The sequence below is a fragment of the Chenopodium album genome, chromosome 21, assembly GCF_948465745.1.
Source record: "Chenopodium album chromosome 21, dcCheAlbu1.1, whole genome shotgun sequence".
NCBI classification, from domain to species: domain Eukaryota; kingdom Viridiplantae; phylum Streptophyta; class Magnoliopsida; order Caryophyllales; family Amaranthaceae; genus Chenopodium; species Chenopodium album.
In genome coordinates this window covers 12801548-12826343 of record NC_137854.1, presented here as the reverse complement: position 1 = coordinate 12826343, position 24796 = coordinate 12801548, and the positions used below count along the sequence as shown (strand labels likewise).

The following is a 24796-nucleotide window of genomic DNA, read 5'->3' as shown; positions in this document are numbered from 1 at the left end:
CCTTTAATAGTAACAAACCTTCTACAATCCAGCTATGTTCCGTTCACCTTATTTGCGACAATGGCATTATAAGAGTAACCAGAACTTGTCCCTCAGTAGCATCTTGTTGCAAATCGGCAAACAAAATACAAAACTGATTTACAGTTCTTTTCTTTATACTTTCTCATCCTTTTTACCTATTTTCAGACTTGATTGGATTAAACTCAAAGATGTTTTAACATAATTAGATTTAATTAGACTAATCCTTTACTAATATTACCTAAATTTTGGTAAAGTTGACAAATGATTTGGATATAAACTACCTTTGAAATTTTGGTAACAAAGTGAACTGAACTAGAAATTGATATTCGTCAGTACTAAAAAAAAATGGTAGCCTATTAAATACTCCGTTTTTTTTTTTTTTTTTTTTTTTTTTTTTTTTTTTTTTTATGCATCACTTTGACCTCGTCAAAAAAAAAAAAATATGCATCACTTTGACAATTGCACTATTCACATACCATGGTTGACTTAATTTTTTCGCTTCTAAAAAAAAATGTTAATTATATTATACATCATTAGATTTGTCATAATGTCTAGTTTCATAATATAATTTTGTTATAATTTATACTAATACACAATTAAAGATATTAATGGTCAAAATAGCATCTCGGCAAATGTGCCGGTCAAACCGATGCATACCCAAAAAAAAAAGAGTGAGTAGTATTAGTATTACAAAGCTTATTTGGTATATAAAATAGTAACCTAACATGGTCCCCAAGGGACATCGTGTGCATAGTATTTATATTTCAATAATTCAACAAAGTTACAAATATACAATACAATAGTGAAAAATAAAAATGAAATTAAAAAAGAAAAAAAGAGTTCTACCCTTAAAGGCTTAAATTTTTGTAAATTCTACTCCTAAGTCCTAACAATAATTGCTGAGTTAAATATCTATTTGTTAATGAAGTCCACAATATAAGAAACCATTTCCATCTTACGATTTTTTGAGAATTGAGAGTCATCCAAAACATGAATTGCATGTCCCACACCTTCAGAAATTAGGTGCTCTACTTTGTTGCCCAAATTCTTAGCTAAAACTGAGCATAATTCCAAATTCCTATCTTTTAGTATATCTTTCTCAGCTACACATATTATTACCCTCATGTTCTCCAATTTTCTTGTGCCATTCCCTAGTGGATTGCACCATGGATGGTCTCGGTCCGCCCCCGAGGACAATGCTAATCGCCAATACGTATCAGATGCCAATAGACTCAATTTTGATTTACGCGATTGTACCTTAATTAACTCGGAGTTAGTCCTAACTTCACCTCCGAAAAATGGTTGTATTAAGATAATTCCCTTGACAATTAGGGGCCTAATATCAGACGTACCAAGTTTTAAGGCCACATTATATGCCAAATTTGCACCAGCACTATCCCCACCCAAATATATGCTAGAAAAGTCACAATTTTTTTGCCCAAAATTCACTATATTGACTCATTGTAGCTTGTTGTTTTACCCACATCAGGGCCTTCATTCCATCTTCATAGGCCGCCGGGAGGCGGTCCTCAGGGGCTAAACGGTAATTTACCGACACGATCAAACACCGTGATTTAGATGATAAATTTCCAAGGAAGTTGTGATAACATTTCCATGCAGTTGAACCAACACAAAACCCACCTCCATGAAAGTAAATCATAAGTGGAAACTTGTTACATTTTTCATAATCGTTACATTTTGGAACATATATACGTGCCCAAATATTGTTGACTTTATCAATAAAAACATCTCGAGCGTTGACTTCAATATCTTGAGCCAAGAAAGGAGAAACACAAGACATAACTTTAAGCGATCTTTCTACACAACCATTTTCATACAACTTTATTAGCCCTTCGACTTCCTCGATAATCGAGCCTCGATGATCATCCTCGGGTTTTGTGCCGTTTTCAAGACTAAAATTGTGATCTAAGGCCATGGCAACCATCTTTTCAAGTTTAGATACAACCATGGTTGTTAAAAAAAGTTTAGTAGTAGTTTGAAGAAATGAAATACGTAGTAAAAAGGGTGTGAAATATGCCTTTATATTTTGTAGGGGAGATGTATTATAAGCTAAGTCAAGAGTAAGCAATTTATATAATAGATGAGTTTGTTAAATATTATCCATTTATTGACTGCCATCTGTAAAATGTTTAGCTAACAATTACCAAAAAAACTGTGGTGAGGTTTCTAGGAAGGTCTTAATTGGTGGGTCGGTTAACTCGGTTTGTTCATTTTTACATGTTTTCCACTTTATACTTTATTGTTTTTAAATTGCATAATTAGTTTTTTCTGATTTGTTCCTATCGTATAGAGTGCTTGCTGTCTTTATCAAACTTTCTACAGATACTGGTAAACGTGAAAAGCATTAATTCATCAAATTATATACAAGTATATTTATTCATTTCAACTCTATTTAGTTCAGTTCAGTTTAGTTTAGCTCTAATTAATTCAGTTCAGTTTAGCTCCAAACAGACAATCAGTTCAGTTCATTTCAATTCAGCTCAGTTTAGTAAATATCAACCGGCCCTAAGTTTAAACTTATGTCAAATATGTGGATTTCAAAGGTGTAAGAAAACTAAACATGTTTAGCATCTTCAATAGCAATTTAATTGTCTAATTTGTCCTAACACATTTAATTTTCTTACAAACAAATTTGTATTGCGCCCCAATGATTAATGTTAAAACCCATTTTAATCTCACTTGTGAGTGTATCACATTTAAAGTGGAGAAAAATGACCACTATCATATAAGGTAGAGGAGTTACTCTTACTATTACTAAAATTTGAATACTAGCAATTAGGGATAAACTTAATTCAATAAAGTTTTGATCAGTTCGAATTAAACAAGAAGAAATTGTATTGTACATGAAATAATCTAGAAAATCCAAAACAAACCGGTTAACAAGATGCCTAATATACGAATTTAAACAAAATATAAATTTTCCTAATCTATCCTAGTATAGCAAGATAAATTAACATGGCTACATAAATTAAATAAAGAAAATAAATCCAAAAGAAAATAATTCTATACCCTTAGGTATCAATATAATACGTATCAAGATTCAGGAACCTCCTTCGACCTTGTTAATAAACTAAACTCTCTTCTTTCTTGATCAGATTCTCAAACTGTTTTGTACTTCTTCTATCTCTAAATGAAATTTCTATTTCCTTAATTTATTACTCACATAATAGAGAGAAATAGGAAACTAATTAAGAGACGGAGGGAGTATTATTTTTTAATCGTACAATTAACAACCGGAGAGAGTATGAACTTAGATTATAAAAATCAACATTTGATTATGACAACTATCTTTCTTAACGACAAATTCTCCCAATGACAAATTGACAATCATACATTAATTTTATGATTTCCTGAGTTCCTTGTTTTCAACCACACGTTTTAAAAAATTAATTATCATATATTTGAGTAGGGTCACAAACTCACAACGATAAGCATCACTCCAATAGCTTGTGTGTTTAGACTTTAGACCCTCTTCAATGGTGAGATTCAAGTGAATATTTTTAGGAGAGAGAGATTTTTTTTGTAATGTATACTAAAAAGTTGGTATCTAAACTTAGCAACTCAAAAAAAAGTTGCTAAGTTTAGATATTTAACTTTGAGTCTTATTTGTCAAAAAGTGTGGGCCCTTATCAGTATTATAATATGTTTTGTAATTTATCTAAGTTTTAATTTTATTTTTTTTCTAAAAAAAACTTATAATATGATTTGGTGGGCTATAAATTGAAAGTGACATTAGTATTCTATAGAAAGTCTCACCATTGGGAAATTCGATTTCACATGAGTCATTGGAAGTAAAAAACAACACATTTTGTATTTCAGTACTAAAAGTTGAGTCTCACCATTGGAGATGGCTTTACATAAATACTGAATACATTTACAAAAAAGTTTTTTTTTTAAAAAAAAAACAAATTCATTAGTACTTCATATTAAGCATTGCTGCATTGGGTCTTTGTTTTTTTAAAAAAAGATGTTGAAAAAGGTGCTATCACGATGTATGAGACTTAGGGGTGTCAATTCGGGTAAACGGTTCAGTTATGGGTTGGGTTTATCGGTTTCGGGTTATAATGGGTCGGGTTTTAACGGTTTAAAATTAACAACGGGTCAGTTCGGATTGGTTTTGAAAATTATCGGGTCGGTTTGGTTTGGTTATATTTATTGCGGTTTTTATTCGGATCGGGTCTTAATCAGATCGGATAGTAATCGGTTCGAGTCATAATCAGTTTGGGTTGAACTGGGTCGGTTTGAAATCAGGTTTTGCCAGTTTATAGCGGGTTTCGGTTCAAAATAGATCGAGTCTTAATCGGATCGGGTTGTTATCGATTCGGGTCATAATCAGTTTGGGTTGAACTGGGTCGGTTTGAAATCAGGTTTTTCCAGTTTATAGCGGGTTTCGGTTCAAAATAGATTGAGTCTTAATCGGATCGGGTTGTTATCGATTCGGGTCATAATTTGTTTGGGTTGAACTGGATCGGTTAGAATACGGGTTTTAGTTTGAAAACAGATCGGGTGAAATTGGTTTGGGTCATTATATTATCGGTTCTGTTCATAATCGGTCTGGGTTGAAATTAATCGGTTTGAAAACAGGTTTCGGTTCAAAACTGATTAGGTGAATCAGGACGTGTCTGTATCGGTTAAGGTCATAATCGGTTCGGGTTGAATTGTGTCAGTTTGAAAACGATTTTCAGTTCAAAACAGTTGGGCTAAAATCGGGTCGGGTCATTATTGATTCTAGTCATAATCGATTTGGGTTAAATTGAAAATATGGTCATAAATCATATCGGCTTAAAATCCGTTCTTATCGTTATCGAGTTTGGTTAATTAGATAATGGGCAAGAATGGGGTAGGTTGTAATTGGTCTAATCATAAACACGTTAGGTTAACTGGGTAGCAAGTTAGGAGGGGTTTAGTCATAAACTCACAATTAATAGGGGTCACAAAGCAAATTGGGTTGATTGAATAGTGCCATAGTAAATTAAACAAATAAGTTCACTAATGATATAATCGAGTCAAGTTATAAAGTATTGGGTTTATTAGGTCATTCATGAATTCAAATCGGATCGAAATCAACTAGAGACTTAAACAAGTTTGAATGGATAGGTATCAAATTAGAACAAGTCGAGTCATAAACACATTGAATTAGGTTAACTATTTGACTATACGATTCATTAATAAAATGGATTGATCTAATAATGTGCAAAAGTGAATCATTTGAACCAACTCAAGTCATAATCGAGTTGTGTCACACTGTCACACAATATGTATCATATCGGGTCAAAATCGAGAAATGACTATACATGTTAAGTTATTCAGTTAATCAATTTGAATCAGTAAGGTTATAATTGGTTGGATCATAAATACACTATAAAGTTATAGGCTTATAGTAATAGGTAATAGTCCAGTTGTACTTATATGTTGTTTTAATTAGCGATTTACTAATTATAGTAAGTTAGTTTCTTAAAAAAGATATAACAAGCTAGTAGTTTTTAGTCATTTGAACTAACTCAAGTCATAATCGAGTTGTGTCACACTGTCATACAATATGTATCATATCGGGTCAAAATTAAATCGAGAAATGACTATACATGTTAAGTTGATCAGTTAATCAATTTGAATCAGTAAAGTTATAATTGGTCAGATCATAAATACGCTATAGTAGTTATTTAGTCATAATCTCCTTATATTCTTTTTTTTTAAATCTCCTTATTAGTTACTTTTTTTAATTATTATTTTTTATTTACGAACTCCTTTTTTTTGACAGAACTTACAGCTTAGCATATTATTATTTTTTATTTACGAGCTCCTCATTAGTTACTTTTATAGTTTCCTTATTAAATAAATTAAAATATGACTTTAAATTAGTTTTTTATAAATATTAAATAGATTAATAATTAGATAACACAAATAAATCAATAAATAGAATGCTTTAAAAAAATCAATAAATAAATTTGTTGATAAATTAATGATTTTAATAAAAGAAAAAAAGTGAGTACATAGTAAAGTTTTGGATGGAGGGAAAATTCCCTCCTAAAATGATCCTACTTTAGTATAGGATGACCCATTTTCCTACATATATATATGGGCCGGTCAAAACCGTTTAGGGGCACATATATATACCCAAAACCCTAAGTAACCTTTCCTTTTTTCCATTTCCCATTTCCTCCTCTCACCAAAACCGTCCAGGGCACCACCTCACCAAAACCATAGATTTTCCCTCTTCTCTCCCTCACCATTCACCACCTCACTCCGTCCGTCCACCACCACCAGTCCGGTACTCCGATATCCCAAGTCACCTTCAATTCCTCACTTGTGTTCGTTCCAGTGTTCGTTCTCCACCACTTCACCGCCGCTCCGTTCCGGTGTTCGATCTCCACCACTTCACCACCGCTCATTTGCGCGCTCCCTTCATAGTTTATATATACATTCATTCTCTCCAACACTCAAAAGTAAGATATCGAATTAATTTGCTTCTTATGTTTTGATTATGCTTGAATTTCGAATAAATTTGCCCAAATTTCCTTTTTAATTTCTGGTATTTACTATTTATTGACTTGAAAATATCTGGGTATGTATCTAATTCGTGTTTGCTAGTTGCTACTTTCCTTGAATTTGCTCGAATTTTCTGGTAATTAGTATTTATTGACTTGAAAATATCTGGGTATGTATCTAATTCGTGTTTGCTAGTTGCTACTTTGCTTGAATTTCCTTTTTATTTTCTGGTAATTACTATTTATTGACTTGAAAATATCTGGGTATGTATCTAATTCGTGTTTGCTAGTTGCTACTTTCCTTGAATTTGCTCGAATTTGGATAAACCCAGTATAATAGCCAAAGCGTGTTATTATTCTTGTTGTTGATTAATTTGGGTCTAGTTGATTGAAATTTGTGAATGATTTTCGGCATTTTTTGAGCTCTTTCGATGTTGGCTCTTGCATGTTCATTTGATTTTATTTTTTTATTTTTTTTTATAATTTTTTTATTTGAATGGATCTGTTCATTTTTACTTTAATTGTTATTTTTTGTTATTAATTGTTATTCTGTCTAATTATTTTATAGTAATGGATGGTGAATTTGAGGAGTCAAATGATGAGAGGGACACATATCTTGAAACAATGGAGTCTCGAAATCAAACAGTTCAGAACCAACCTGCTACTATGACGCCCCCAATCATACGAGTTGCACAAGGCAGTGGATGTATTTCTAAAGGTGGACGAAGATCGGATGTTTGGAGACATTTCACTCTTTCTGAGGTACTTGATGGTAAAACACCAGTTGATAGTACTACTAAAAAAAAAACCACCACCTATGCTACTTGTAATTATTGTGGAGTGGTTATCAAAGCTAACTCAGTCATGGGTACTTCAACATGTAGACATCATTATGATATATGTAAGCTTAAACCTAAAGAAGGTTCTGCTTCTGATAATTCTATCTCTTCTTTTGATCAAAAAGTTTGGTTAAGTAAGTTGGCTAAAGCTATTATTTGTCATGCATATCCTTTACGAATTGTCGAGCATGAATTTTTTAGAGAAGCGATTACCTACTTGAATAGAAATGTGAAACATGTGAGTAGGAACACTATTCTTAGATATTGTATTCGTGAGCATGATAAATACAAAGCTATGTTGTTTGATACTTTGAGTAAAATTGGTGGCAAGGTTAGTTTTACTTGTGATTTGTGGACTGCTTGCACTAATCGCGGTTACCTTACTTTGACGGCTCATTATGTTGATAATGATTGGAATTTGAGGTCTAAAGTTTTAAATTTTAGATATTGCCATCCTCCACATTCTGGTATTGAAGTAGAAAAGTTTGTTTTTAATCTGATTAAAGAATGGAACTTGCAAGATAAAGTTTTCTCTATGACTGTTGATAATGCTCGTTCTATGGATGTGATGGTGAATTATCTTAGAAAAGATGTCATGAATTGTTCCCCACTTCCTTGTGATGGCAAATTTTTCCATGTACGTTGTAGTGCTCATGTCTTGAATTTAATTGTTAGGAAAGGTTTAGAATTTGTTGATGGAAGTGTTGTTAAGTTGCGCGAAGTGGTCAAGTATATAGATGGATCTGATTCTAGGTTGTCTCAGTTTGAGCAAGCAGTTGTTGATGCTGAATGTGTGTTTAATGGAAAATTAAGTCTTGATGTTGTTACTCGATGGAATGCCACGTATACAATGCTCCAAAAAGCTTTACAAGCTAAACCTGCACTGAAATTTTATATCAACAGATTTTTGGGTGTTGATTATAAACTTTCTGATGATGAGTGGGATACACTTCAAGATGTGTGCGACTTTTTGCATCCATTTTATAATATTACCACTCTATTTTCTGGTTCTCAATATCCCACAGCAAACTTGTATTTTGAGAATGTTCTTGTCATTGAGTATTCTATCACTCAAGCGCATAAACAACCTAAGCTTGCCGAAATGGCATCAATGATGCTGGACAAATTTGAGAATTATTGGGAGGATTATTCTTTGATACTTTCAATTGCTGCTGTTCTTGATCCTCGTTTCAAGATTCAACGTGTAAGGCAAATGTTCAACCTGCTATATGTTGGAGAGGAATGTGACAAAAAGGTAAAAAGGGTTCAAGATGCTCTAGGTGAATTGTGTTCTTTCTATTCTGCTCAAGCACCTCTTTCTAGCTCAAAGCAAAAGACTAGCGGACCCTATAATGAATTTGATGATGGCAAAGCTGATGATGGTCGGTCTTTTAAACTATCAACTATATATCAGGTTAATATTTGTGTTTTAGTTTACAATTTAATGATTTTTCAAGTTTGATTATTTGTTAAGTGAATACTTTTGCTATTATTTATCATTAATTTTGCGTGTTCAATTTGATCTGTTTATATTAAATTGTTATTTTTTTTGTTTCTTTTTAATCATTATGTTAGTTATGTGGTGCTATTGATGATGATGATGGTTCGGTTTTAAATCCAACGGTTGTTCTTGATGCTTATTTGGCTACACCTCGGAAAAAATTGGTTGTGGGAGAAAAGTTCGATGTTCTCCAGTATTGGAAATCTGAAGTTGAGAGGTATCCCACATTAGCTCGAGTTGCTAGGGATGTTTTGGCTATTCCTATAACATCTGTTGCCTCTGAATCATCATTTAGCATGGGTGGTCGTATTTTGACCAAGTATAGGGGTGCTCTTCTTCCTAAAAATGTTGAGATGTTAGTTACCACCCAGAACTGGTGTCTCGGTTATGATACCGAAATTGATGAAGATGTTCTTTTAATCGGTAAGGAAGAAGTAACTGAAAGTTGTACATCATCTACTTGAGGTAGTCTTTTAGACAATTTTTCTCTCTCTTTTTTTTTTCCAAATTTCTTATTAATAGTTACTTGCTGTTTTTTCATTTCTTATTGTTATTATGTTCTTGCTTTCAGTTCTTATTAATATTTAATTGCTGTTTTTTCATATTTATAGGACATTTTTACAAGTACAGGGGGCGCATTCGTTGTTCGTTGCTGCTACTTCAACATGGGATTATGGTCACATTTTGTATCTATTAAAAAGCCGTATGTTTTAGGCTTAGGCTTTGTTGTTGAGCTCAAAAGTACATAGAGCATTTTGAATGGTGACTAACTAAATAGTAAATAACTAATTTATCTTTGGTTTTTGGACTTTCTGTCTAGTGTCTACCCCTACTGGTGGCTTTTGTAATTGATATTGAGCTATTTCCTCTATGGTTGCATTTTAAACTTAATTATGCATCATAAGAGATGCTTTTGGTCGTATACTTGTATGAAATGATTTGATTTTCTCCTAGTTATGATATAAGTGTTTTTAGGTATTAATGTATTATCCATTGCTTTAATTATCCCACGCAATAATTTTAATTTCGAAAAATTGTTGTAGTCCGTAAATACTTAGTTTTGTGTCTATTTTATTAAACTTGTTATTGTCAACATATTTAAATATATATAGTAAAATCCTTTTAATGGCCATTACATAGATTGTTTCACATAGCAACTTTAATGGCCTTCTAACCCCAAAAATGTTTTAGTTGATATTTTATACATTTCATTAATAAATAATAACCCAAGTACACTATCTTTGATTTGGTCATAACAGGCTGTAAACAATTCGGTCATAACAGGTTGTAAACGGTTCAATCATAACGGGTTGTAGATTATAACGGTTCGGTTATTACGGATACTAGGTTGTGAGCGGTTCGGTCAGAACGGGTTACGAGTTGTAAACAGTTCGGTTACAACGGGTTTCGGGTTGTAAACAGTTCGGTCACAACGGGTTTCGGGTTGTAAACAGTTCGGTCACAACGAGTAACGGGTTATAAGCGGTTCGGTCACAACGGATTTTAGTCGGGTTTAGCCAGTTTCGGTTTAAATTTGGTTGGGTTATTATCGGGTTCGGACGTAATCGGTTCAGGTTGCTCTCGGTTTCGAGTTATAACAGTTCGATTTGATAACAGGTTTGGGCATTAACGGTTTGCAACTATTCAGTTCAGTTCAGTTATGGGTTTGAAACAATCGGATCGGACTGGTTTTCGATTTTCAAAAAACGGATTTTTAACAGTTCAGTTCCCTTTCGGATCAGTTCGAAACAGTCGGGTTTAACGATTCGGGTCAGAAACTGACAGCTCTAAATTGAGACTTGATAATTAACAATTAATAAAGCGCATGAGACATGTTACATTATTTTTTTTTTAATTTTTTTTTTTGAAACCATGAGACATGTTACATTGTTACTTGCATAGTTGCATTCACGATTAAATTAGGAGGAAATATAATATGCAAAAAAAGTCGAATATTTAACGTGTTTATTCCATGAATACATACTTTCTCTGTTTCTATTTAGTTGACGCGTTTGATTTAGGCACATATATTAAGGAGAGGAGAGAGAGTGATAGAGAATGTGAAAACAAGTGGGGTAGCTTGTAAATGCAAGGTAAAAAATTTACCCGAAAAGGAAACGTGTCAACTAAAAAGAAACTTCCTAAAAACAAATACGTGTCAAATAAAAAGAAACGGAGGTAGTATAATATAGTCAAAATAATAACAGTACATAATACGTCGTATCCTATAAACCTTTTTTTTTTTTACCAGAGATCCTATTGTGTTTGTGGACTTCTGATTATTATCAAACGTTGCTTCGACAAAAACTTATACGATTTGGAAAAAAAAAAATACTTTATTAGTAATGATATAAAAAATATAATAATCACGTGGTTATCAAGTGGTTCATGTGAGAGAGTGATAGCTCAAGTGGTTAGAGCTTTCCTCCCAATTTCAGAAGATTTTGGGATCGATTTTCACCCCCACCCTTTGTAGCTCTCTAAACACCAAAAAAATCAAGTGGTTCATGTGTTTGGTCTATGTTGCGGTATTTAATATATACACTAGTTTTTGGATCCGGATGAATGGGTGATGCCCCAGATTATTGCATGGAACTAATTATTGATATACGTTGCAACTTTTTTTTCTTTTTTGAGGAAGATATACGATGTAATTTATGATTCAATTTTCTTGTAATTAAATTTGTTTTTCATGTTGTCATTTGCTGCATATTAATATTTTGTATTGAATAGATTGCAAAAAAAATCGCATAGCTTGATGGTAATTTATATAAGACACTTAATGCTAGAACTAGAGGTTGTGAGTTCAAATTTTGTGGAGAACTTTTTTTTTTTTTAATTATGAGTGCATGAGATGTAATGAAACAAATGGAAGAGGGAGTCACGTGGCGTTATAAGTAGTTGAGTGGGTGACAGTGCGTAGTGAGGGGAGTTTACGTGACACATGGACGTTGATAGAAACGCCTTTTAATATATTAGTATATATATTAATTTAAAAATATGTTTTAACCATGTTGTTCCAAAACTCAAATATTCAAATTCTTCTTAGCCTTTAGCAATAAAATTAAAAATAACCAGCTTAGTAATTATCCATCCCTACTACACGAGTATATTCTAATACTTCAAATGCTACATTTGAGATTTGCACTATTTGAAATTTTTAGTCTAATATAGAGTTAAACATATTGAATTATTTGTCGAAAGGGAAAGGACCTTGAAGTCTTAATAACTCTTTCTTACATTTTGAATCATTAGCAAGCTTGGATCTTTAAGAATAGGGAGGGGGGGGGGGGGGGGGTGGTGGTGGTTCACACCAAAATTCCTCAGGTTTGATCTCACAACCTCATAATTTAAGAGGCAAACTTTTTTACTACATTAAGCCTTAATTGATTCCCACTCATGAGCAATTAACTAATATATCCCCTGAAGTTTTCTCTCTTGCATGCTATTATCTATATAATCTCACAATCTTATAATTGTGAGATGCAAACTTTCTCACTATAACCTTGCTTGGTTCTCACTCATGAGCAGTTTGCTGACATATCCCCTACAATTTTCTCTCTTGCATGCTTGTTCTCTCTATGATTCCGTCGTTTTGATTAAAGGTTTTCAATACTTATAATTAGTTAGCTTTATTACTCCTACTGTTTCACATATGGACAATCGCTAAGCTAAGGAGTGTGTATCTTGAGTTGTTAGCTGAGGAATATGTTGATCTTGAGCCTCATTTTACCTGCACATAAATATTGTAAACTAAGCTAAGATGTGCCCGAGAATACTTAGTCCCATGCCTAAGATAAGTTAATTGTGAGACAAAAATGTGTATGATCTTTTTGATATAAGTGCATCATTGATTGACTCATTGTGATAAATACGTAGTAGTTGGCTTTGGGCCTCTTGGGCCGTCGGACTTTGACATGGGCCTTTGGACATTTAGAGTCCCAAATGGAGTAGCCATTTGCACGTCAAAGTATCCAGTTATTATAAGGATTTTTTTAATAAATAATCTCATAACTAGTACTCTCTCCGTTTTTTAATAGCTGCTCTATTTCTCCATGCGCGGAGTTTTAAGAGAAAATAATGAAATATGGAGGTAGTGGAGTTGGTAGAACAATAAAAATTTGTAAAAAACCAAAAGTAGTGGAGAGAATTAAGGAAGAGAGAATATGAAATTAATATTGTTGGGTCCAAATTAATTAAATACTAGTGTGTGGCCCGGATGATGCCCCGTGTCATTATATGTATATTATAAATGAGGTTTTAATAAAAATTGTTTGATAAAATACAAAAAAAGTATTAAATTAGTTACAATTGTTGTAAACAAAGAAGTAGTCTAGTACAAATAATATAGAAATATTTAAGTAAGATCAAATAGATAATTTCACAAACCATAAAAAGGCTTCTTCTATTTATAGAGAAACATGAAAGAACATAGAAGAAGAATCCCAAGCATTAAAGGGGAGGTGAATAATCACCTTAAAGATCCTCTTAATGAAGGGTTATGAGAGTTACTTATAAGAGAATATTGGTGGTGATTAATCACCTTAAATATCCTCTTAATGAAGGGTTATGAGAGTTACTTATCAAGAGAATAATGGCGGTGATTAATCACCTTAAATATCCTCTTAAATTGAGGGCTATAAGAATTATTCAAGAAATTAAGTGAGGGAATCCAAAGATCAAAACGTTGGAGTCCAACTATGATATAGCGCCACATCATCTGCCTAGTCATGATGACCCGTGAAGAGCTCATGTTTTCCCAATGAGTTTTAATCCCTACCTTATAAAAAGTAGAAGATTGCGCTTATGAATAGTGCATGGACCTATATGCCCTTCAAAATGTTATTTACGTTCTAACCCTCATATGTTAATTCTTACATTTATGTCCTTCCATATGTACAAATGTAATAATGAGTGTTGAGCTTTCTATCTCCTTACATTTATGCACTTTTTATTTATTTATTTATTTATTTATTTATGCTATAGGTAAATTTTAAAGTTCATCTCTTATGATTGAAATAAAAAAGATGGCTCTACAAGATGGATGAGCTTGAAAATATACAAGATAGCTAATAAATAAATGAAAAGAGAATATACAACCTAATAAACAACCTAAAAAAAAAATAGAACAATAATAACAACATTGATAAATAAATAAATAAATTTAATCGTTAATCTATAAAATGCATTATATATTCCCTTATTCTATGTATTGTTTGTTTTTTACATAAATTTTCACTCAATTTCAAATTTATAACATGTCAACAAACTAAAATTAGAGATAAGTACTTTACATTAATGTATTTAATCTATATAAATTTGATAATATAGATAGTACTACGTATAATTTATATATATATAAAAAAAAAAAAATTCTTTTGAATATCCGAGTGTTTGCTCGGGCAAAAAACTAGTAATTGTATATAAATGACATTGAGACCAATGATCTGATGATTTTGTCGAAGTAGATGTACTAAGAAGAAAGGGAACCTAACTGACTACGATGAAAAGGAAAAAAAAGCAAGAAGGAAGTCAAGGGAATTATCAAGGGTTTAAAGCTATAATTGGGGCTACATAAAACTTTTTCTACTGCATAACCAAATTCACGTTTTTGGAAGAAAGTTGCAAATGCAAGCTGATACTATATTTTCCCTGATTGCCTAAATGTTAATGTTTATGCGAGTTGGGTGTAACTGTTTCTCTTTTTTTAGTTTCATATAGTTAATCCTATATAATTTATGTAGAGTAATTACTAGGTTGGATGAGAGTATATACTTGCAAATAGTAAATGCTCCGAAAAACTTTTCCATTATTATATGCATATGCAATGTTAAATTACTTCTATTTGTATGTAATATGTGCTCTATGATTTTTTAATTATATTTAATCTATTCTTAATTAAGTTTGTAGATGTTTTTGCAATATTGCATTGTTGAATAACTGTATAAATGTTTTTTGAGGAAAAGTTGTAAACAAGTGGAAAAGTTCTGCCGGAAAAACAAAAAGTTTAAACACAATCCAATATACTCATTCCATTAATTTATCAAATTATTTTCTCTAAAACCCCAATGTCGTGGAGAGTTTAAACACAACCTAATATAAACATCAAGAAAGGACAAGCCACTCCGCGCGCATCGCGCGCGTTAGCTGCCCTAGTATATATATAGATTGTAAAAGCTTTCTAAATAAGGAAATGGAGCAAGTATTTAAAAATGACCCGAAAAGAAAAGTGGAGCAATTATTTAAAAAACGGGATAGTACTTTATATTCTTGATCGAACGATATCGATTTCCATAGGTTGACTTTTCTGCGTGACGACTAACAAGATTGAATATATTATGAGTATTGCACCAAGCGAGACATCCATTCATATTCACGTTGAATATCTTCTTATAAAATGTACGAGTACATTATGTCATTATCTAGATACATAGAATTACATTGGAATTTGTCTAATAAAGGATTACTTAAGAAAATTGTAATATCCAAAATAATATTGAATGGTCGTCATTATCTGGATCGATAAGCAATAAGCAATAAGCAATAATCAAATTACTTTAATTCAAACATCAATATTATTACTCATCAATTAGTTGAAAATTAGTAGTTTTAATTTAGATGTGCTCAAAAGAATTTTTCAGTTTTGTAGGTTATATATTTTTTGTTTTGGTAAAAATATCTGTTGAGTCAAAGTGATAGATTATATTGTTGTTTTATGATGATATTGCTAGACTAATCAATGAGTTATATGTCTTTTAAGTTTTGGTCATGTTGTAGCAACCATGTTAATTGCTATGAATTTGTATGGATAAACACCTTTAATTTCCTCAAACTTTTACAACATTAGCAGCTGATTTACTTAAATAGAATTCCGTATTATCCAACATTTTGCACTAATAAATCATTAATTAAGATGCAAAAAACAAGTACAATGGCTATAATTTTTGAGTAACCACCGAAAAATCTTGATCTATGAAATATGTTGCATACATGCATCGCATCTACTTTATAATTACAGAGCTAGCTAGCTATTAGAAAGTTAATTAAATGCCGAGCTTATTATCAATAAAGAAAAGGCTATGATCAAACTTTACTTCATTAAGATCTTTTTCTGATTTCGATTAATGTAAATTGCAATTCTCTTAGTGGTAGCCTAGTCATTGTCTTCATTGGATACACTTATGTGTTATGTATATGTATAAAACCCTAGTTACTATCAAATGCTTAGTCTATTGACTTAGACATTAGACCCGAAAAAAAAAACAGCAACAACAAAATAAAATAAATATCCAACCAAAAAAAAAAAAAAAAAAACAGGTAGTACTTGCTGTACTTCGTATATTAACTTGTTTTGACTAAATTCCTTTATTCCTCAAAATAACTTAATGAATAAATATATAAACACCATTTCCATGGAATTTCGTTACATCCATTACATTATTATATATAAACCCCCTACAAATAACATAACGTAGACTTAAGCTTACAAGCTAATAGGCTACAATTTAATTAGAAGATTTATATTTGCCTAAATTTATCTCTTTCTCTATCTGATATATACAATGAGTTCCTACAACTTTCAAGCCCCTTCTAAGGTATCCCAGTATCCTCCTGAAGGAGAATGGAGCACCGGCTTTAATGATTGTTGCCTTGATCGCGATCTTTGTAATGATTCTCAGCTCCTTCCTCGTTTTATTTGTTTCTCCTTCCGTTATTTTACTTTATTCACTTTTTCTTACATGTGTGATATGTGTAACAAATCGTGTCGATATCAGCTAGTTAAGTTTGTAGTGGGGCAGTCATGTAATCAAATCTCGTCTAATCAATGACTTGTAATTCTTCAATTTTGTAGGCTTGAAGACATGTTTTTGCCCTATGATCACCATGGGAGAGATTGCAGAAATTATTGATGGGGGCACAACAAGTAAGCAATAATTAACATACTAGTTTAGTATTATTTTCTTTGATCTTTGACATTTTAAGTAGTTGGTCACGGTTGCGTTACATCATGCATGTTGTATGCAATGGTTCTTTTTTAATATATATGCCGTCTTTCCCACTTTATTTTTCTTTAATTTGCTATTCTAGCTATCTGTCATAGATTATTCGATATATAATTCCTAGATAATGATGATTTTTAGTTGATTTTGAACAATAGTTAATTACATAACGTGGAAGTCTTGTTGCAAAATTCATCACCTATACACTTGGTCAATAGTCAATGCTCAAGAAATGCTTGGAAGTTGGAACTAGCTCAAATTATTATCTTAAAAAGTATTTGATGTATTGATAATACTTTTTAAGATTTCATCGAATAACTTTTAATTTATAATGGTGTACAAAAACCATATTACACCTCAAGTGCATACACCTCTAAGAGCTCGTAAGGCTAATGTGTAGCATCACACAAAGCGCGTTAATCATATGCTAGCTCTGAACTTCTGAATGATTAACGCGCTTAGAGGTGTATGCACTTGTATTGGAAGTCATTCAACACTCTATATATATATTTTGCAAATGCGATACTTTTACAAGTGTTTTTTATTTTTGTTTTTTTGTTAAGTTTACCTTGATAAATGTATGTTGAATCAAAATACTATTAATACTAATAGTAGTAGCAAAATACATAGCAAATATGTCAATCACAGTATCACTTATCGATAAACAAGACGTCAAGCTATATTATGCCGCACCTTTTTATCACACTGTTAATTTAATTTCTTTTATCTACTAGATTAGCTGGTTAGATTCTTAATTCATAATCGGTGTACCAAAACCATATAGGATTAATTTTTGTCTATGTTATCGTTAATTGTGACCAATAAATTAAATAAATAACTGTTGCTAATGGTTGTATGGTTACTTATATATAGCCCAGCAGAAAGCATGTTGCCTTTATACTTTCCTTCCAACCGGATGGAAAGCAATGTACGCAGCTGGATATAGGAGAAGACTCAGGGAAATGTTTAAATTGCCACAGGAGCCACACAATGATTGTCTTGTTCATGAATGTTGTTGCGTGTGCGGCCTTACCCAAGAGTACCGCGAGCTTAAGAATCGTGGAGCTGACCCTTCCTTAGGTGCGCTAATCTTATACTCCCTTTGTCCTGAATTAATAACCCCTCGTGATCAAAATTATACCATGCTTTTGGTAGTTTATATGTTAATATATTTTATCGAGTATAACATGAGATCCACTGTTTTGATCTCCACAACATTTTTGAATAGGTTGGCAAGGAAATGTGGAGAAATGGAACAGGGAAGGACTCAGAGAACCACCAATCCCAACTCGCATGGCTCGTTGCTAGCTAGCCCTGCTTCATTCCCTAAACATTGTACAAACAAATGTAATCGCGCTTATTACTTGTTTGTTTATGTATAAATTGGTTACTATATCTGAACTAGTTTCATCATGGTCAAACATGAAGCTTAATATTTTGATTGGTTTAATGTATTGTTTGGCAAAGCAGTCATTAGTTGTACAAACTACAAATGTTTATGTTTAATTGTGTATTATTTTAGTGTTAATTATGTATTGTAAGACTCTAATTCTACCAAATGTATGGTGTCTGTTTGTGGCTTGTATCACTATGTTCATTCTATGTGCTTGCATTTTTTCTAGGGATCACAATATCAACCCGATCATTTGTGCACTGGTTAAGTGTTTGTATATAGACTCACACGTTCGTATTTGCACCTAAGCTAATACAGTAAAGAGTTATGTTGAAACTGTCTTAACACCCAAAAATAAGATTGAAAGTAAAGAATAAGAGTAAAAGAACATAAAAAGATAGTCATATACAGATCAAGGCACCGAGAATAAAAGATGCTTGCGCGTTATAATTTTACATTAGTTTTAAAGGACACCCAGGAAAAAAAACCCCAAGACATCATCACTATTTTAGCATATTTTACACAATGCATTGCAACTAATAATAATACCTTACATGACTTGCTTCTTGTTAGCAAGAGAACTTACATAGCCGTATAGTACAGCGTTACATAGCCGTGCACACTAAAAATTAGTGTTGTCAGAATTGATCTAAACACTGCAGAAGCAGCAACTAAGTTGAGTAGCATATAACCCTCAAGTAAGAAGTTGGCGATAGCAGCAAAGGCCAAGATTTAAGCATTTCAGCTCTTAGGACGGGCTAGCCATAGGGAGCTAAGTGCCCTAAGACGTGTAGTATAATCGTGGATAACAATAAGTGCTCGAGCTGCTTGACGAGTTGTCAGAATGCGATGCAGTTGTTGCAAAGTCTGCTGTCGTAAAAGATCAGCCTAACAAAATGAAGAATAAAGTAGAAGTTAGAGCATTACTGTTTACTCTTATCCAGCAATCAATATCTCTTATTTTGTGTCAAAAGTCAAAATGTGTCATCTAATTTAGTGTCAAAAGCCAAAACGTGTCATCTAATTTAATGTCATCTCTTAAATGAATGGTGTCAAAAGTCAAATTGTGTCATCTAATTTAGAACGGAGAAAGTATGAGATTGTATACCTGATGAACAAAGTTCTCTAGTGTGGCAAGCTTGCCCATTGCAATCGCCATTTGGCCCATGTAATCGGCGACAACTCCAGTATTAGTAGGACTGAGGCAGTTTGCAGAAAGTGTATCGACAAGAGATTGTTGCAGCGCTTCCATTCCTTGTGACAAAGCATCCTCTGCTTGTTGAGAGGATTGCTGTAAATTGCATACCCCCAGCAACTGCTGCTCTGTGAGTGGTTCGAGGTGGTTCACTAGTATCTGATGTTTAAAAACAGCACAAACTAATGAATAATTGCACATTAATTTTGCAATGAGATGAAGAGGGGAGAAAAGAAACTAAAGTTTGGGTGGTCAATAACAATGACCTTAAGCAATTCTGAAGAGCGAAATCCACCTAGCCACATAAAACACCTTTCAGCCGGAGTCTGCCACATGCCAGACAGCAAATGAAATATATCTGCCTTTGCTCCTATGGCTTTGATTCGGAATAATTCATCATAGTGTGACATTATACTGTCAACAAGAACTCGGAGTTCATCATCGCACACATGAGAATTTAGAGCTGATCTTGTGTCATTGATCAGCCGTTGATGCTTGTCAAGCCAATTTCCATAATGCACATCAAATGCCACGACTCCTACAGTACAAATAGAAAAGATAAGATGATGAACACAAAGAAGGGAGGTGGCTATTGGCTAGTCATAATATGTCATAGGTTGACTTGTTTATTGTAGGCCGACATTCTTATTAATTTGTTATGGGATAACATTTTCATATGCTCTGTATTGAGTGAGTGACTTGTTCAATACTAACTACTCCGTATTGTTCTGTATATTGCATTTGCAAGGTAATCAGAATTTCGAAAGGAGTATTAACAGGAACTTTACAAGATACATTTGTACAATTCAGTAAAATTATCATAGAAGGTAGTCAGTAATATTATTTACCATTAGTTCCCAGTGAATGGCCTGGCTCACTTGCAACACCCGAGACCATGAAACCCTGCACTAAAAACATCATACATTAATGTATTAAAATGTATGGAGCAAGAATTGGAACAGGACAATTTATAGTACAGATACTGCACCTGTTGGCGAGCTCTTTCGAGCTCTTGTTCTAATTGTGCAAGCTTCAGTCGACTGCTCTCTAATTGTTGAACATATGCCTATAAGAAACCAAGATATGAAAAGCCTTACACAATTCATTATAAAATCCATTAATTGGTAAATATAAGCTGATATAGTCATTAACCATCGCCACTAGCCCCTTAGTAACACTAACATACAATGCCCCCCCGCAGTTGCACCTTCCAGATTTGTACATGAAACATGGGCTGGGGGCAGTTTTCTAATGCTCGAGTATACATGATCATGAATCGTTCACAGCTAATTAAACATAATCACGTCCAGAATTTCACTAACATAAATTTTGAGCGGCATTATATTATTTTACCCTGGTACTCTTTTACTAGTCTGTTTTACCTTATAACCTCTCTGGCTGGTAAATGAAAAAAAGGCTAAAATATGCAGAAACAAAGTACATATTCCCTTGTAAGCTACTAGCCTAACAAAGGGAAAAGTACAGGAAAGTCAGTAGGACAAATACATGAACCATTTTGAAGTTGAGATATGCAAATTTTCTGTACAAAAAGATTCTAATTATGAGTTCTTGGATTTACAGGCTTACAGACAAACTGTATAGTAATGCAAGTGTGCAACAAACCTTGAGGTACTCTTGTTTTGACACAAGAGGACTTCACATGATGGAACAGAATGGTACTTGGAGCATCAAGAATTATTGACAAGTACAGTTTTGTACTATTGCAAAAACTTATTAGATAATTCGGCATTTCGTATTAACAGCATTAAGATGCAAAACATGCCGATTTAATGAATAAGCATTCCGGCAAGAAACAATTCTAACATTTTCCCTACCCTTAAAGGACTATGGGTATAATTTTGACATTAATTATGCACTCTGCAATGCTTAATCTAATTAGTGGCATATTAGTGAAAAATTCAAGAATTACTTTTTATGTTAGGAAATGTGACACAATTTTCAAACATTGGAAAATAATAGTATATGTGACGTAGAGAGTATCAAGCATAACAATTATAGACAGTGAAACAGCAGTGTAATTAGAGAAGATATACAACAAGATTTTAGGATAGAACGCATTCTAATCATACCTTCTTTCTCAAACGACTCTTTCTTGCAGCTTCTCGATTCTGAGCAAGTCTCCTAAGAGTCTGACGAAATAAAAGGGGGAAAGAGGATTAACAAATCCACAATATTATTTCAAAGGTAATTAAGAGTAAAGTAAGACGTGTTTAAAAAACTATGGCATGTTATATCTAGCTATGTAACCTTTTGGTCATCGGTCTTTCCCTTGGATTGATCTGTTGAGTCTACCACTGCTCCATTCTGAATTACTCGATACTGAATCATGGGATTTAATAGAAAAAAAATGGAGATAATTGGTTAATGAGACACATAAATGTGTTAAAACATTGTTGGAATTTCACAATGCATTCATACGGACGTACATGATGCATGTACAATTTAATTACTATAACAATAGCTCAATTTTAAACATAGGGTTATGGACTTATGGATTTGATTATGGACCTAATAAACAAACCAAATCATCTTTTATTAATTCAAGTTGTTTTAAAGAAAATTTGTGACATATTATAAAGGGTAATTAAGGAAGCACGATAATTATGAAGTACAGTAGCTCGCTATCTGCAAGAAATAGTATTAACTTAATACTGGCCTGTAAACAAGCTAAGCTTTGTGGCCTTATTATGGGTCAAGAAGCCCTAATAAGTAGGAAAATCGAACTCCTAACTTTAACGTCACAAGATGTAACCATTGCCAACTACACCAAGCACTACATATTCGAAGCATCAAACAAACATAAATTGTCATATAAATCCAAGGTCTCAGATAATATCATATAGTAGTAAATTTGTCCACCAATGTCCTTAACATAACATTGGAAAAACAACCAAATTAAACTCACATTATTCAGACAAAACAAACATGAAATTCGAGAAACACAAAACCAAGACAAAACACAACCAAAATCCAAACTACTAGCTCAAAAATCTAGCCAAACTTTTTAGCATCAAGTACAATCACAATGAAAGCAACAACACCATAACACATTACATACTTGTATTAATTTAAACTAAGGTACAAAATCATATGACAACAATAATAAAACCAAACACCAAAAACTATGGTTGGTTTAATGCACAAAAAATATTAGAGAATTATAAAAATAATAAAAAATAAAAATAAAAAACCTGATTTCTGTCATCAGTGTCAACATCTGTAGAGGTATCAGTCTGTTGGCTGGTATCTGCCATTGCACCAGACTCACCCCAATACTCCAACTGCCTGTTTCCCACCACCCCTCTTTTTTCTACTACCACCTCCCCTGCTTCCACCACCCGAGTGTTCGCCACCGTCACCGTCGCCGCTGTTGTTGTCGCACTTGCACCCAAGTAATTATTCTGCCATAAAAAAAATTCCCAAAAATTACACAAATTCTCAAAATGAAATTAAAAAACTGGGTATTGTTCAATTTTGCATAAATTATAAGAAATATACAAAAATAATACCGCATTTGCGGCTTCAAATGGTAAACTTGAAGGAAAGGCGATGTTATTTGATCTTAGACCACAAAGACCACCTATGAACAACAGAAACAGAACAATGGAAGTTGTTAGACAAAATAAATATTGTGAAAAGTAATGTTTATTTTATTTTTTGAAGTTTTTTTAAAGAGTTAAATAGAGAAGTAGAGTTTACTTCGGCTTAAATCAACCGCATCTTGTTGGTGGAAAACAACTGGGTGTTCAAGTTCACCTATGTTGCGCGTACTATTTTCATCTCCCCTGTTTTACACACGAAACAGAACACACCATTAACAAATAAAACCCGACCTCTGATCAAATCCCGTCTACATCATTTATCATTTTAATAAGAGAGTAGGGGGTTGAAGAAAAAGACCTGAAAATGTAAGGTGAGTGGTAATACAATTCTCTGAAGCTTTGCATTTTGTTGCTGTTAATTTTAGCTATCGTTGTCAATTTTTGAAAAAGATGGAAGTGTAAATTCAGGTACTTAGCTTGGTTACATAACAATGACATAAAAACTGTGGTATTTAAAAAAAGAAAATAGGGAAATGTAATGATTGAGAAAGGAAAAAAAGAGGAAAGTACAGAAACATGGATAAAGGAAGATATAATTGCATAGAAAAATGTCAAAATTTTTGGAGTGTAAAATCATAACAGTAAAGGACCTCTGACCAGGGGATTGCGTATCAGAACCATAGCAGCTAAGATTGAGGTGGGTCTTTTTAGTATTTAGAGTTTGGCTTATCAAATTCTAATACAGTAAATTATTATTGCAAATCTTAATGCTTGATTTCTAAATACATGCAAGTAATCTATTATCGATGAAAGTAATCCAAATTGTAGGATTCGGAGAGAATCATGATAGAAGATGGGTATAATATTAAAATTGTACTTTCTCCGTTTTTGTATAGATGCGAAACTTTTCTAAAATGAAACAACACACTGTAAAAGGAAGATTTTTAAAGTGAAAATTGTAATAGGATTTTTTTTTAAAAATAACACCACATATTTTGAAAAAAAAATGGGATAATAACACCACATTTTTTCAAATTTTTATTATAACACCACATAAAAACCCAAAAATTGGATTTCACCACCATCTAACAGTATCATTGGAAGGAATCCGTTAGTGGGACCCGATAAGCACACGTGTCATTCATTGATTGGTTTTAAAAAAACAACAAAAATAAAAAATAAAAAAACCTAATCCTAACCTAGCTCCACCATCGGCAACCATGAACTGCCGCCGGCAGCCCTGAAACACTAACCCAGCCCCACTGTCGGCACCTCAAGCCACCGAAAAACCCACCAAAGCTAACTTCAAAACACCCCAGCCACCGAAAACCCACCTAACCCATCCTTGAAACACCTCAGCCACCGAAAAACACCCCAGCCGCCGCTAGCAAGGAATGGGGTCACAAACTAGGGTGGGGATCACGACGGAGATCTGTGGGTTGTCCAGCAGGCGGAGTTCGGTGGGTGCGATTTGGTTGTGTTTGGAGTGGCAGAGGTGGTTGCGCGGGCTAGTTTGGTGTTGTTGGAAATGTGAGTCTAGGTGGGGCTGGGGTAGTTTTCGGGGAGCGGAAATGATGGAGTCGCCAGTTTTGATAGGCACAAAGTCTTATATGTGGCTGGCCACACCGTGTGGCCAGCCACTATAGGGGGTTACTTCACTAGTGAAATGGCGATTACTTGGTCAGTGTTAAAGGGGTTACTTCATCATTATTATAGAGTTACTCGGGTTGTGTTATAGAGTTACTCCGTCAGTGTTACAGGGGTTACTTAATCAATGT

At 33.2% G+C, this 24796-nt stretch overlaps 1 protein-coding gene and 2 pseudogenes across 2 annotated transcripts; 1 reads left to right on the top strand and 2 right to left on the bottom strand.

Annotated features, from left to right (window-relative positions):
• Positions 1-735: 735 nt before the first annotated feature.
• Positions 736-2017, bottom strand: LOC145602851 (putative carboxylesterase 6 pseudogene; annotated as a pseudogene).
• Positions 2018-16416: 14399 nt separating this feature from the next.
• On the top strand, positions 16417-18249 carry LOC145600431 (protein PLANT CADMIUM RESISTANCE 7-like). Its single transcript, XM_081656328.1, has 4 exons — positions 16417-16532; positions 16720-16791; positions 17741-17949; positions 18049-18249. Exons 1-4 carry the CDS (start codon positions 16430-16432, stop codon positions 18247-18249), a joined length of 585 nt encoding a protein of 194 aa, XP_081512454.1. The 5' UTR covers positions 16417-16429.
• Positions 18250-18992: 743 nt separating this feature from the next.
• Positions 18993-23423, bottom strand: LOC145600430 (transcription factor TGA2-like; annotated as a pseudogene). Its single transcript, XR_014104290.1, has 11 exons — positions 23377-23423; positions 23192-23261; positions 22986-23099; positions 22668-22877; positions 21724-21795; positions 21546-21605; positions 20444-20521; positions 20304-20358; positions 19722-19993; positions 19369-19614; positions 18993-19148 (listed from the first exon to the last, which is right to left on the bottom strand). The product of XR_014104290.1 is annotated as a transcription factor TGA2-like (transcript).
• Positions 23424-24796: the final 1373 nt, after the last annotated feature.